Genomic DNA, 13,637 nt, shown 5'->3' on the forward strand with positions numbered 1-13,637 from the left:
AGGAGTAAAGATTTGTTCCCAGGATGTAGGCTCCCTATTTACCTCTCTTATTGTTTCTTTTGCTGAGAAAAAACTTTTTAGTTTGAGTAAGTCCCATTTCTTGATTCTAGTTATTAACTTTTGTGCTATGGGTGTCCTATTGAGGAATTTGGAGCCCAACCCCACAGTATGTAGATCGTAGCCAACTTTTTCTTCTATCAGACGCCATGTCTCTGATTTGATATCAAGCTCCTTGATCCATTTTGAATTAACTTTTGTGCATGGCGAGAGAAAGGGATTCAGTTTCATTTTGTTGCATATGGATTTCCAGTTTTCCCAGCACCATTTGTTGAAGATGTTATCCTTCCTCCATTGCATGCTTTTAGCCCCTTTATCAAATATAAGATAGTTGTAGTTTTTTGGATTGGTTTCTGTGTCCTCTATTCTGTACCATTGGTCCACCCGCCTGTTTTGGTACCAGTACCATGCTGTTTTTGTTACTATTGCTCTGTAGTATAGTTTGAAGTCTGGTATCGCTATACCGCCTGATTCACACTTCCTGCTTAGCATTGTTTTTGCTATTCTGGGTCTTTTATTTTTCCATATGAATTTCATGATTGCTTTCTCTATTTCTACAAGAAATGCCGTTGGGATTTTGATTGGCATTGCATTAAACCTATAGAGAACTTTTGGTAATATCACCATTTTGATGATGTTAGTTCTGCCTATCCATGAACAGGGTATATTTTTCCATCTTCTAAGATCTTCTTCTATTTCTCTCTTTAGGGTTCTGTAGTTTTCATTGTATAAGTCTTTCACCTCTTTTGTTAGGTTGATTCCCAAGTATTTTACTTTTTTTGAAGATATTGTGAATGGAGTGGTTGTCCTCATTTCCATTTCAGAGGGTTTGTCGCTGATATACATGAATGCCTTTGATTTATGAATGTTGATTTTATATCCTGCCACTTTGCTGAATTCATTTATTAGCTCTAATAGTTTCTTTGTAGAGCCTTTTGGGTCTGCTAGGTATAGAATCATGTCTTCTGCAAATAGTGATAATTTAAGTTTTTCTTTTCCTATTTTGATGCCTTTAATTTCTTTCGTCTGTCTAATTGCTCTGGCCAGTGTTTCGAGAACTATGTTGAACAGAAGTGGTGAGAGAGGGCATCCCTGTCTTGTTCCAGATTTTAGAGGGAATGCCTTCAATTTTTCTCCATTCAGAATGATGCTAGCCTGAGGCTTAGCATAGATTGCTTTTACAATATTGAGGTATGTTCCTGTTATCCCTAGTTTTTCTAGAGTTTTGAACATAAAGGGATGCTGTACTTTGTCGAATGCTTTTTCCGCATCTATCGAGATGATCATATGGTTCTTATTTTTAAGTCTATTGATGTGGTGAATAACATTTATTGATTTCCATATATTGAACCAGCCTTGCATCCCAGGGATGAATCCTACTTGATCATGGTGCACAATTTTTTTGATATGTTTTTGTATCCGATTCGCCAGAATTTTATTGAGGATTTTTGCATCTAGGTTCATTAGAGATATTGGTCTGTAGTTTTCTTTCTTTGAAGTGTCTTTGTCTGGTTTAGGTATCAGGGTGATGTTGGCCTCGTAGAATGAATTTGGAAGTTCTCCCTCTTTTTCTATTTCCCGAAGTAGCTTGAAAAGTATTGGTATTAGTTCCTCTTTAAAGGTTTTGTAAAACTCTGCTGTATACCCATCCGGTCCTGGGCTTTTCTTAGTTGGTAGTCTTTTGATGGTTTCTTCTATTTCCTCAATTGATATTGGTCTGTTTAGGTTGTCTATATCTTCCTGACTCAATCGGGGCAGATCATATGACTTAAGAAATTTATCTATGCCTTCACTATCTTCTAATTTATTGGAGTATAAGGATTCAAAATAATTTTTGATTATCTTCTGTATATTTGAAGTGTCTGTTGTGATATTGCCTTTTTCACCCCGTATGCTAGTAATTTGAGTTCTCTCTCTTCTTCTCTTCGCTAGCATGGCTAAGGGTCTGTCGATTTTGTTTATTTTTTCAAAGAACCAACTTTTAGTTTTGTCAATTTTTTCAATTGTTTCTTTTGTTTCAATTTCATTAATTTCACCTCTGATTTTAATTATTTCTTGCCTTCTACTTCTTTTGCTGTTGTTTTGCTCTTCTTTTTCTAGGATTTTGAGATGAAGTATGAGATCATTTATTTGTTGTTTTTTTCTTTTTTTAAGGAATGAACTCCACGCAATGAATTTTCCTCTTAGAACTGCTTTCAATGTGTCCCATAGATTCCGATATGTTGTGTCTGTGTTTTCATTAATCTCTAAGAATTTTTTAATTTCCTCCTTGATGTCTTCTATAACTCATTGATCATTCAGTAACCTATTGTTCATTCTCCAAGTGATGTATGCTTTTTCCTTCCTTCTTTTATCATTGATTTTCAGTTTCATTCCATTATGATCAGATAAGATGCATGGTATTATCTCTACTCCTTTATATTGTCTAAGAGTTGCCCTGTGACATAATATATGATCTATTTTTGAGAAGGATCCATGTGCTGCTGAGAAAAAAGTGTAACTGCTTGATGTTGGGTAGTATATTCTATATATGTCAATTAAGTCTAGGTTATTAATAGTGTTATTGAGTTCTATAGTTTCCTTATTCAACTTTTGTTTGGAAGATCTGTACATTGGTGAGAGAGGTGTGTTGAAGTCTCCCATGATTTTTGTATGGTGGTCTATTAGACTCTTGAACTTGAGAAGAGTTTGTTTGATGAAGATAGCTGCACCATTGTTAGGGGAATATATATTTATGATTGTTATGTCTTGTTGGTGTATGGTTCCCTTGAACAGTATGTAGTGTCCCTCTTTATCCCTTTTGATTAACTTGGGCTTGAAATCTATGTTATTTGATATGAGTATGGACACACCTGCTTGTTTCTGAAGTCCATATAAGTGATATGATTTTTCCCAACCTTTCACCTTCAGCCTATGTATGTCTTTTCCTATCAAATGCGTCTCCTGTAGGCAGCATATCGTTGGGTCTTGTTTTGTGATCCATTCTACTAGCCTGTGTCTCTTGATTGGTGAGTTTAAGCCATTAACATTTAGGGTTATTATTGAGATATGGGTTGTTCTTCCAGCCATATTTGTTTATTTATGTTACTAAACATGGTTTGTTTTCGTCTTTGATTTTTTTTCCCCCCTTTACTGTCCTACCTCCCACTGTTGGTTTTCATTGTTATTTTCCATTTCCTCTTCCTGTAATGTTTTGCCAAGGATGTTTTGAAGAGATGGTTTTCTAGCTGCAAATTCTTTTAACTTTTGTTTATCGTGGAAGGTTTTAGTTTCATCTTCCATCCTGAAGCTTAATTTCGCTGGATACACAATTCTTGGTTGGAACCCATTTTCTTTCAGTGTTTGAAATATGTTATTCCAGGATCTTCTAGCTTTCAGAGTCTGTGTTGAAAGATCAGCTGTTATCCTGATTGGCTTACCCCTAAATGTAATCTGCTTCCTTTCTCTTGTAGCTTTTAAAATTCTCTCCTTATTCTGTATGTTGGGCATCTTCATTATAATGTGTCTAGGTGTGGATCTCTTATGATTTTGCACATTCGGCGTCCTGTAGGCTTCTAGGATTTGGGATTCTGTCTCATTCTTCAAGTCTGGGAAATTTTCTCGTATTATTTCATTGAATAGATTGCTCATTCCTTTGGTTTGAAACTCTATCCCTTCCTGTATCCCAATGACTCTTAAATTTGGTCTCTTGATGTTATCCCATATTTCTTGGATGTTCTGCTCATGGTTTCTTAACAGTCTTGCTAAGCTGTCTATGTTCTTTTCAAGTTGAAATAGTTTATCTTCATTGTCTGATGTTCTATATTCTAAGTGTTCTACTCTGCTGGTAGTATTCTCCATTGAGTTTTTAAGTTGGTTTATTGCTTCCTGCATTTCTAGGATTTCTGTTTGTTTGTTTTTTATAACCTCTATCTCCCTGTATAGTTTATCTTTTGCTTCTTGGATTTGTTTATGTAATTCATTGTTGAAGTGATCTTTCATTGTCTGATTTTGCTGTCTGATGTCTTCCTTGAGACTCCAGATCATCTGAAGCATGTATATCCTGAATTCTTTATCTGACATTCCATTTGCTGCAGATATTACCTCTTCTAACGTTGAGTTCACCTGCATTGCTTGTGGTCCTTTCTTTCCTTGTCTCTTCATAGTGTTCGCGTTTCTTTCTGCTTGGTGAAACTGTTGTGCTATTGAATTTTCCCCCTATATATTTATATTGGTCTTGTATAGTTGCAAAGTCTCCCTCACAGGCGCGGGCGGCGGCTCTGTCCCTCTGCGGGCCGCTAGGCTTGTTCTGTCGGTGGTCGCAGTTCTGCCTACTTTGCAGGCGCAGGCAGCGGCACTGCCCCTCTGCGGGCCTCTGGGCCTGTTCTGCCGGTGGGTCGCAGGTCCGCCTACCTTGCAGGAGCGGGGGGGGGGGCGGCTCTACCCTTCCGCAGGCCGCTGGGCCTGTTCTGTCTGTCGGTTGCAGGTCTGGCCTGTGGTGAGCCGTGTTTGTAGACCGCTGCCGTCATTAGAAGATGGCGCCGGTCTCCGTTGTGGATCTTGGTAAACAACTCCTTATTTGGGAGAGTTGGCGTGCTGTCCCTCAATACCCTATGAGAAAACCCCGCGTGGCAGCTTTGGTTTGGACTTGAGTAAGCTTTATTAGGCTGTGCTTGGGCGCTCGGCGGGGGGGTCGCTAGAAGATGATACATGAAACAAGGCCTGAATAAACTGCTGAAAGAAGAATCCTGTGTCGTGTTTTCCCTTGCCGGCGAGGGGTCGCGACAATTGGTGGCCCGGACGGGGAATTATATTCCTCGAACCCAGGATCCAGAACTTTCAGCAGTCAGGGTGGTGCACCGGTAAGTTCCCAGGTAAAGTGGGAATCCGCAAGCAAATAGCGGGGCGCTCTCTCTGTAAATAGAGAGAGAGCGGAAAAAAGGACGCTCCCCTGTAAAAGGAAGAGAGCGGGGAATTCATAGAACGGAATGCTCCCCTGTAAAAGGAAGAGAGCGGGGATTTTTGTACTTTCACTTTCTTTATAGCTCTAAAAACATTATGGGCGTTGCTTCTTCAAGCCCAATTTTGTTGGCCCTAGATGGGTTGCTACGTTCAAAAGGACTTAAGGTAAAGCAGAGCACTTTGCAGATGTTTTTGAGAGAAGCTGCCGGGGCCGCGGCCGCGGTCTGGGCATGAGGATGGCGGTGGGCTCAGTCAAAATGCAGCCGCCGTGCGAGAACCCCACCCTGGCCGTGGCGGTGGTGGCGGCGGACAGCGCTCTGCGCCATAGTCCCAGCGCCCGCGAGCCGGAGTGCGAGCATCCGCCGGCGTCGCTGCAGCTGCAGCTGAAGGACCTGCTTGCACTGCTGCGGAGTGGGCTCACGCCGCGGAGAAAGCGGAGCGCCGCCGGGGGCCGGGACCGGACGGAGCCGGTGTGGGTTCCAGAACGCCTGACAAGAAGAGTCCCGACAAATACATCTGAGTTTAATATAACCACTTTGGCCATTACTTCCCAGGTGTTAATTCTGTTGTCTCCTTCTAATGAGACCTCTAATGCCACTCATTTTAAGGCTTCTCCTTATTGCACCCCTGAGTATGGCTTCCCTCCTATATTTACACCTTGTCAAGATCACTCTTGGGAGAAACATCAGGTCGCCAAAGGTTTTTCCCTTTCTCCCTCTCTCAAAAGGTACTTGTATAATTCTTCCAACAATTATTCCTCTATAGGAGCGGGTTGGTCCTGGTTTCAATGGTTGATTTCCAATGAAAAGGGGGCCACAGCCGACATCTCCGCTTTGGCTCAATTACGAGGAGTCCAAAGTTGGCTGTTTAATGTTTCTGGCAGTACCCAAGACTCGGGGTGGGATAGGAGACTCAAATCTATTTCACACAATGCACTATTAGGTAATGCAAAGTTACCCTCTGCAGCAGTCTGTCTCCAATCTCCGTTTCTGTTCCTTTTGGCTAATGTTACATCACAGGGGATGCTTAATTGTTCTAATACTTCCTGTTACTTGTCTGAGTGTTGGAATGGCTCCTGGACTATGGCAGTGGTTATGAAAATTCCAACTTTTGTCCCGATCCCGGTTACTGCGGATCCAGAGTCATTTCCTATTGTTGAACTGATTAGAGCCCATAGAGATTTTGGAATTACGGCAGCTATAGTGACAGCTGTGGCAGTGTCTGCTGCCGCAGCAGTTATAGCTGTAGTAGCCATGGCCAGCCAGGTTCAAACTGCTGCCACTATTAATCAGGTTATTCAACAAACATCCACCATACTTGAATCTCAAAGTAGAATTAATCAACACATTCTATCTGGGATTTTGGCTGCTAATCAAAGGATAGATCTGCTTCAAGCTCAAGTTGAGGAATTGTCAGACCTAGTACATTTGGGTTGTGTTGATCATCATGCACATCTATGTATAACATCTCTCAGATTTAATGATTCCAGAAATACCTCTCAAATCATCGGACAGTACCTGGCCGGAAACTGGTCCATGGAAGCAGAGAAGTTGATCCAGACCCAACTGACACAAATTGCCATGTTGAACAACACTCGTGTGGACCCTGTGACATTGGGCCAATTTACGAATTGGCTGTCTTCTTTTTCTTTCTTTAAGGAATGGGTGGAAATAAGCATTTTTGGAGCAATGTGTTGTTTTGGGGTTGTCCTTTGTCTGTGGCTTTTCTGTCGCCTAAGAGCTCGCCATAGCCAAGAAAAGGCTATGATCGTCCAGGCTTTTGCAGCCCTAGAGAATGGTATCTCTCCACAAGCTTGGCTTGCGCAACTTAAGCAACAATTTCCTGGGTTTTGGCCATTGCACCCCAAGTTATCTTTGACATTGCACTGGGATTGGCATGCCCTCCTCTTCCTGCCTTCCCAGTTATGGAAGGCCCATGCACTCTGCAGGCCTTGTTGCCATTGCACGCAGGTGGGCTTCCATGCTGGTGCTGCACTTTATGCTTTGGACCCTTCGTTTTCTCAGGGGCTGAGAGATGGTGTTGCCACTTCCAACCTCATAGTCACTGACTGGCTACCTGTAAAATCCCCCTTCTTTTTCACCGTCAACACGATGCAGGATGCGAGGCAAGGCACTGCACTTGAGTGATCCGATCTCCGGACCTCAAGGGAAGCATGTCCTATTGCATACGGGTTTGTCCCACGAAAAAAGGCGTTGGCTGATATGGTGTCAGATCTAGGGAAGGCGCCTCCTTGGGACTGAGCCATACATTGCAGCCATGTTTGCACAGTGGGATAGGACCTCTACTTTCGCCTGCATTGTTTTTTAAGAGATAAGGGGGAACTGTGGTGAGCCGTGTTTGTAGACCGCTGCCGTCATTAGAAGATGGCGCCGGTCTCCATTGTGGATCTTGGTAAACAACTCCTTATTTGGGAGAGTTGGCGTGCTGTCCCTCAATACCCTATGAGAAAACCCCGCGTGGCAGCTTTGGATTGGACTTGAGTAAGCTTTATTAGGCTGTGCTTGGGCGCTCGGCGGGGGGTCACTAGAAGATGATACATGAAACAAGGCCTGAATAAACTGCTGAAAGAAGAATCCTGTGTCGTGTTTTCCCTTGCCGGCGAGGGGTCGCGACACTGGCCTGTTCTGTTGGTGGTCGCAGGTCCGCCTACCTTGCAGGCGCGTGGGGCAGCTCTGCCGGTGGGTCACAGGTCCACCTACCTTGCAGGGGGGGAGGGGGCGGCTCTGCCCCTCAGCAGGCCGCTGGGCCTGTTCTGCCGCTGGTCACAGTTCCGTCTACCTTGCAGGCGCGGGGGGAGGGGGCGGCTCTGCCTCTCAGCAGGCCACTGCACCTGTTCTGCAGGTGGGTCGCAGGCCCGCCTACCTTGCAGGCGTGGTTGGCAGCTCTGCCTCTCCGCGGGCCACTGGGCCTTTTCCGTCGGTGGTCACAGTTCTGCCTACCTTGCAGGCGCGGGGGTGGGGGGCGGCTCTGCCCCTCAGCAGGCCGCTGGGCCTGTTCTGTGGGTGGTCACAGTTCCGTCTACCTTGCAGGCGCGAACTTAACAGTTTTGAGGGGCACTATTCTGAGATTTTTTTAGAATGTCTCTCAGTTTGGGCTTGTCTGGAGAGTGCCTTTATAATGTACACTTTGTGAATCTGTTGTACATGGAGGCAGCATTGAGCATTTACCAAGAAAAGGATTTTAGAGTCAGATCTCCTAAGCTTGAATTCCATTTCTATTACCTACAATCTTTGTGACCCTGGGCACATTATCTAATTTCTATTACTTTAATGAAAATTATCAATGAGGATATCTATTTCATTGAGTAAAAGGATGAGATGAGATAAGGATAGTTGAGTGAATTGGACATTATTACTCTATGTGCATAAGTGATTATGTACCAGTGTGATTCTACATCATGGCCAACCAGAAGAATGAGAAGTTATACTCTATTTATGTATGATGTGTCAAAATGCATTCTACTGTCATGTATGATTAATTAGTACAAATAAAAAAATCTTTTTTAAAAAAAGAACAGAACATGGAGTAGAATAAGCTCCCCATCAGTATTAGCTGCTATGATTATTATTTTTATGATACCAAAAGCTTGATCCTTATCCCTGATGCTGACCCAATAAAAAGAACAAAATTTTGAGATAAAGGAAAAATAAGTTTTATTGCTTTGCTAAAAAATTGAGAAGCACAGGGGACTCCTGTCCCAAAGGCTGTGACTCTCCCTATTAGGGGGAACAGAGGACTTTTTAAAGAGGTGATTCAAAGTCTACACTCTGGCTGTGCTCTCTCAGGAGTCATAATTCATTTGTAGCCTTGAGAGATAGCTGTCTTTTAGATCTGTAAGTGCCAAGTCTGGAGTCGCAACTTCTTCATTTCTGTGATCTGTGAGTCAAAAGATAACTCAGCCTAGGCTGGGAAGAAGTTTAATTCTACTTCCACCATGATTAAGGAGCAAGAGAGAGAAAAGAGGAAGAAGAAAACATGTCAGTTTTAAAAGAAGCCACAGTGGTGGAACAGCAAGTGTTATATTCAAAGCATGAAGTGGACCCTTGTTATAGAATTACTGATTATTAAAACAAGAAATTCATCTGTCTCTTAAGGAGCTAATGGCCCAATGTGGGAAGAAGACGTGTAAACATAAATTTATTATGCTAATTATAATGTTAAAGTTGGTCTTCTTATTCTATATTGTTTTGATTTTCAGGCGGTCAGTTTTGGAGGGGGTGGCTTTTATACTGATTAATATTTATTGTCTTGAGGCAGGATATCCAAATTCTGAAATGCCAAAAATGTATGGAGAATTGGTTCAGAAGGAGAAGTTTGGGTATCAATGATATGTTTTGGTGAAAGCTAAGTGTCTTCAGCAGTTGAACATTGGAATGTGGGAGATGTTTGGGAAATTAGTTCATAGACGAAGATTTGATGGAGGATGTGCAGATGATACAGTTGAATGGAGTTTGAGTGTGCTGGTTTTGGCTCCATGAAATGCACATTGAAAAGTATGATAAACTTTTTGCTTCATAGTCTATTACCCATTTCTTCAAGATATGAAATTAATGCAAGTTATAAGCCATAAATAAGCTTTATGATATTAGTATGGTCTTAGAGAGAATGGGAAAAGAAGACAGACTAGGATTTAAATAAAAACAATAAAAAGTACATCATTTTATATCTAACCAAGGTCCTACCTCAGACACAGAATAGATTACACACATGAATGTTTCCTCTGATGAGTCAGAATGCAAGAATTTCTGGCCTGTTTTAAAGCATTCATGGAACTAATTAGAACCTACTTTAAGAGAAAAATTAAGTCTTCATTACCATTTGGACAGTTTTCATTTTGTCAGTATGATATGAATCTTTGCTTCTCATACCCAACTTTTTAAAAATTTTCACTGGACCCTGAAGTGTAGCTCCAGTAGATTTGTTTTCTGAATCACATTGTAAGTATCCAGCTCTGTGGACGTCTCATAGCTTTTCACAAAATGATTCAAGATTGAGTCATTCTTTGTCTTCCAAGTTCTACTCCTTCAGTTGTTCTGGTTGAACAAGTTTATCTTACAGTACTAGCTGAGCTGCCTGACACCATACTACACAGTGCATAATACTGATTTCCCTAATGAAGGACAGGAGAAGGTACATGATCATGAAGTATACCTTTTAGTTTTTTAGATTTTGAAGAATTCTATTTATTTTTAAAATGACTTTGCATCATCAGTACATTTTTTGAGCTACTCAAGGATTTGTTAATCTCAAAACTGTTGGCATTTGGGCTGGGTTACTTTGTCGTGGAGTGTTGTCCTAGGCATTGTAAATGTTTATAAGGATCCTTGACCTGTACCTAATAAACACCAGCAACCTGCCTTTCCCAGTGAGGACACCCAAATGTGTGGACAGCACCTGCGAAAAGTCCCCCAGGAGACAAATTTAGCCCATGTTAAGAAACACTGAGCAAACCTATTAGATACAAGTCAAAACAAAGGGGCTATGATGTGTGGATACTTGTACTGGCTTTGAAATTAGAAAGATCTAAATTCAAATCTCAGCCCTATCTTTAATCAGTGGTACCATAGTTGGGGAACTTAATCCTTATGGGTCTTTATTATTATTATTGTTATTATTTTAGTTGTAGATAGACACAGTATTTTTATTTTACTTATTTATTTTTATGTGGTGCTGAAGATCAAACCTGGTGCCTCACACTTTCTAGACAAGTGCTCTACCGCTGAGCCACAATCCCCCCCACCCCACTTTTTGGCATTTTATATATACATGGAATATAACTTATTCTAATTAGGATCCTATTCTTATGTTTGTACATAATGTGGATTTACCCTGGTCGTGTATTCACATACAAGGGTAGAAAAGTTATGTCTGATTAATTCTTTCCTATTCCCTCCCCCCATCCTTTCCCTTCAATCTCATCCAATGGACTTTGATTCTTCCCCTCCCCACCCTCCCTTGTTGTGGGTTAGCATCCACATAACAGAGAGAACATTAGGCCTTTGGTTTTATGGGATTGGCTTATTAAGCAGTGATAGTTCATACCAGATGATATTATTTTGAAAATTAAAAAAAGAAAAAAATATACATATGTACATGCCCATGCATATTTATGACCTAGCCAAATGCTTGATCAAAGAAAATCTTTCATACATGTTCCTACCCCACAACTTTCCATTGATGCTAGTGATATTTTATTTATTTATTATCTTATTAATAAATATTGGAGTAAAAAACATGGAGTCATTGAAGTCAAACAGGGGAGATTGGCCATGTTAAAAAAAAAAAAAGGAATGTTGGCTGTATTAAAATGGGCCATATTAACATATGAGGCTAGATTTTTTAGAAACAGTATATTGTTAGGGCTCAGTAATTGGCTATGGAGTTCAGTAGACCTGGTTTTAAGACTAACCCATACCACTTCTAAAATGGGGGTACTAATGGTACTTACTCAGAGACTCTTATAATGATTAAATGAAACCATCTCCTGGTACATAGTAACTTTCTGTTCATGAAAAGTAAACATGTCCAGCAGTGGCTTGGCTAAGAGTTGATACAATTACAGACTTCTTCATTGAGAAGCTGGTATTTGAATCAAGTCTCTGAAGGTGTTTAGGATTTCCATCAGTCAACAAGACAAAAACAGGTGTTCTAAATAAGGGCATTGATGAGGATGGAGGAGATCAGAATCTTTGGGACACAATTAGTGGTTTGGTTTTACAAGCTGAAAGATCATATAAAGAAACATTCTGTAACATTTAGGCAGAACATATGATAAACTTCCATAATTTGAATAGATATTAAAGTCATCAAACTGCAATGGTTCATTCCAAAATGTTTGATTTTGAAAACAGAAGCCAAGAAAGAGTGGGTGTTTTACTGAAAGCCACTTTGTCATTAGAAGAGTTGATACTAGAATCTAAGATCACCATTTGCCTCTTAGCTACCTCTTCTTACCCTTAAAAAATATACACAGAATTATTATAATAAGTATAATATGAAAACATTCTTAATTTTATAAAATAAATTTCCCCAAATCATACTTTGTTTACTAAGTGAACTTAGGCTGAAGAGAGACAGTCAGCAATCCCCAAAGCATGAATTTATTGATTATGTACTCTATATTCCAGACACTGGTTGCAATGATAAATAATGCAAAAGAGACATTCTCTCACAAGGCTTCTACTGGAGAAAATAGTCACAAATACATGAACTTTTTAATCAAAAATATTAAACAGTATTAAGAACTTTGCAGAAAATTAAAATAGGGTGCTATGATATAGAATAACTGGATGTATATTTTGAATTGGATGGCCAGGCTAGAGCTCTGTAAATGGGATGTTAGAGTCTAGATCTGAATGACATAACCCTGAAGTTCAGAAGCAAAAAATTTCTAGTCAGTGGGGGCAACTAGCATATAGCCTCTCAGGCTGCTTGCAAACTTTCAAAATAAAGAAAAAAAGAGTGAGTCTGGATTTTAGTAGGAAAGTAGAAGGAAGGTCAAGAAAGAGAAGTCAGAAGAGGTCAGATCATTTTGAGTTAAGTGGGCCAGTATATGAAATCCAGATTTTATTCTAAGTAAATCATGAAGCTGGAGAGTTTTATCAGGAAGCGATTGAAGTGACTGGTCTGCTTTATCTTACAGGAAGGTCATTTTAGCTACTATTTGGGGAGTAGATTGCAGAGAGGCAGGGAGACCACCTCTGAGACTATAGCACTAGTCCAGTTGAGAGGTAAGTGGCTTGAACTAAGGTATGGAAATGGAAAAAAGTCTGAATATTTAGGATGTATTTTGGATATAGAGTGGACAAGTGTTGGTGATACTTTGTATCTGGGGAAGAGGGGAAGAATCCAGGAGACTCCTAGAATTTTGGCTTCAGTTACCAGATAGAAAGTTAGGTACCATTAACAAGAATGGAAAAGGCCAGAGGAGAAAGTTTGGGAAGGAAAGAAAGGAGTTCTATTTTAACCACGTTAAATTAAAATGATTATTTTTCATTTAGTCAATAAGTATCTATTGAATACTTATAAGACACTGCTTTGGACTCTAATATATTAACAAAAATACAAAGTTCTCTGCCCTGTTGTAGTTTATATTATACTGGATGATTCAAAAGATTAAGATAGAAAGATATATAATGTGTCAATGATGGTGAATGTTGGGGTAGGATCTGTAATCAATACTGTGGTCTGATATAGTAAGTTTTTACTGACGGGGGTGTGTGATGGGAGACTTGAAGGAGGTGAGGCAGTGAGCCATGCTGATAATCTGCTGGAAGAGACTTGTAGACATCCAAGTGGAGGCCAGAGCTGAAGGTATAGGCTTAGACGTTATACGTGCAGAGATTCTTTATCAAATATGGAACCAGATGAGATTCTCAAGAAAGAGTATCTAAGTGGATAAGAGAAGGAGCTTCTGTAGCTTGTTAATATTTGAGAAGAAAGATTGGCAGGAGAAACTAAACAGGACTAGCCAGTAAAGTGAGAGGGGAAAACAGATAAGTGTGGTGTCAGAAAAGCCGAAAGGAACATTTCAAAAAGGAAAAAGTGATCAATTCTGGTAGTTATTACTGAGGGCTCAAATGAGACAAGGATAGACACATATGACCTTTTATTTATTT

At 40.4% G+C, this 13,637-nt stretch overlaps 2 protein-coding genes across 4 annotated transcripts in view; both read left to right on the plus strand.

Annotated features, from left to right (window-relative positions):
- Positions 1–13,637, plus strand: part of Atp10d (ATPase phospholipid transporting 10D (putative)) — a 113,473-nt gene that overhangs the window by 59,383 nt on the left and 40,453 nt on the right. The window lies entirely within an intron of this gene.
- LOC131424662 (uncharacterized) lies at positions 3,500–7,784 on the plus strand. Its single transcript, XM_058583420.1, has 2 exons — positions 3,500–4,898; positions 6,473–7,784. The coding sequence occupies exons 1-2, from the start codon at positions 4,747–4,749 to the stop codon at positions 7,143–7,145; spliced, it is 825 nt and encodes a 274-aa protein (XP_058439403.1). The 5' UTR covers positions 3,500–4,746; the 3' UTR covers positions 7,146–7,784.

The sequence above is a fragment of the Marmota monax genome, unplaced genomic scaffold (assembly GCF_021218885.2).
Source record: "Marmota monax isolate L192 unplaced genomic scaffold, Marmota_monax_Labrador192_F-V1.1 WCK01_AAM20220418_F8-fsc00025, whole genome shotgun sequence".
Classification (NCBI taxonomy): Eukaryota; Metazoa; Chordata; class Mammalia; order Rodentia; family Sciuridae; genus Marmota; species Marmota monax.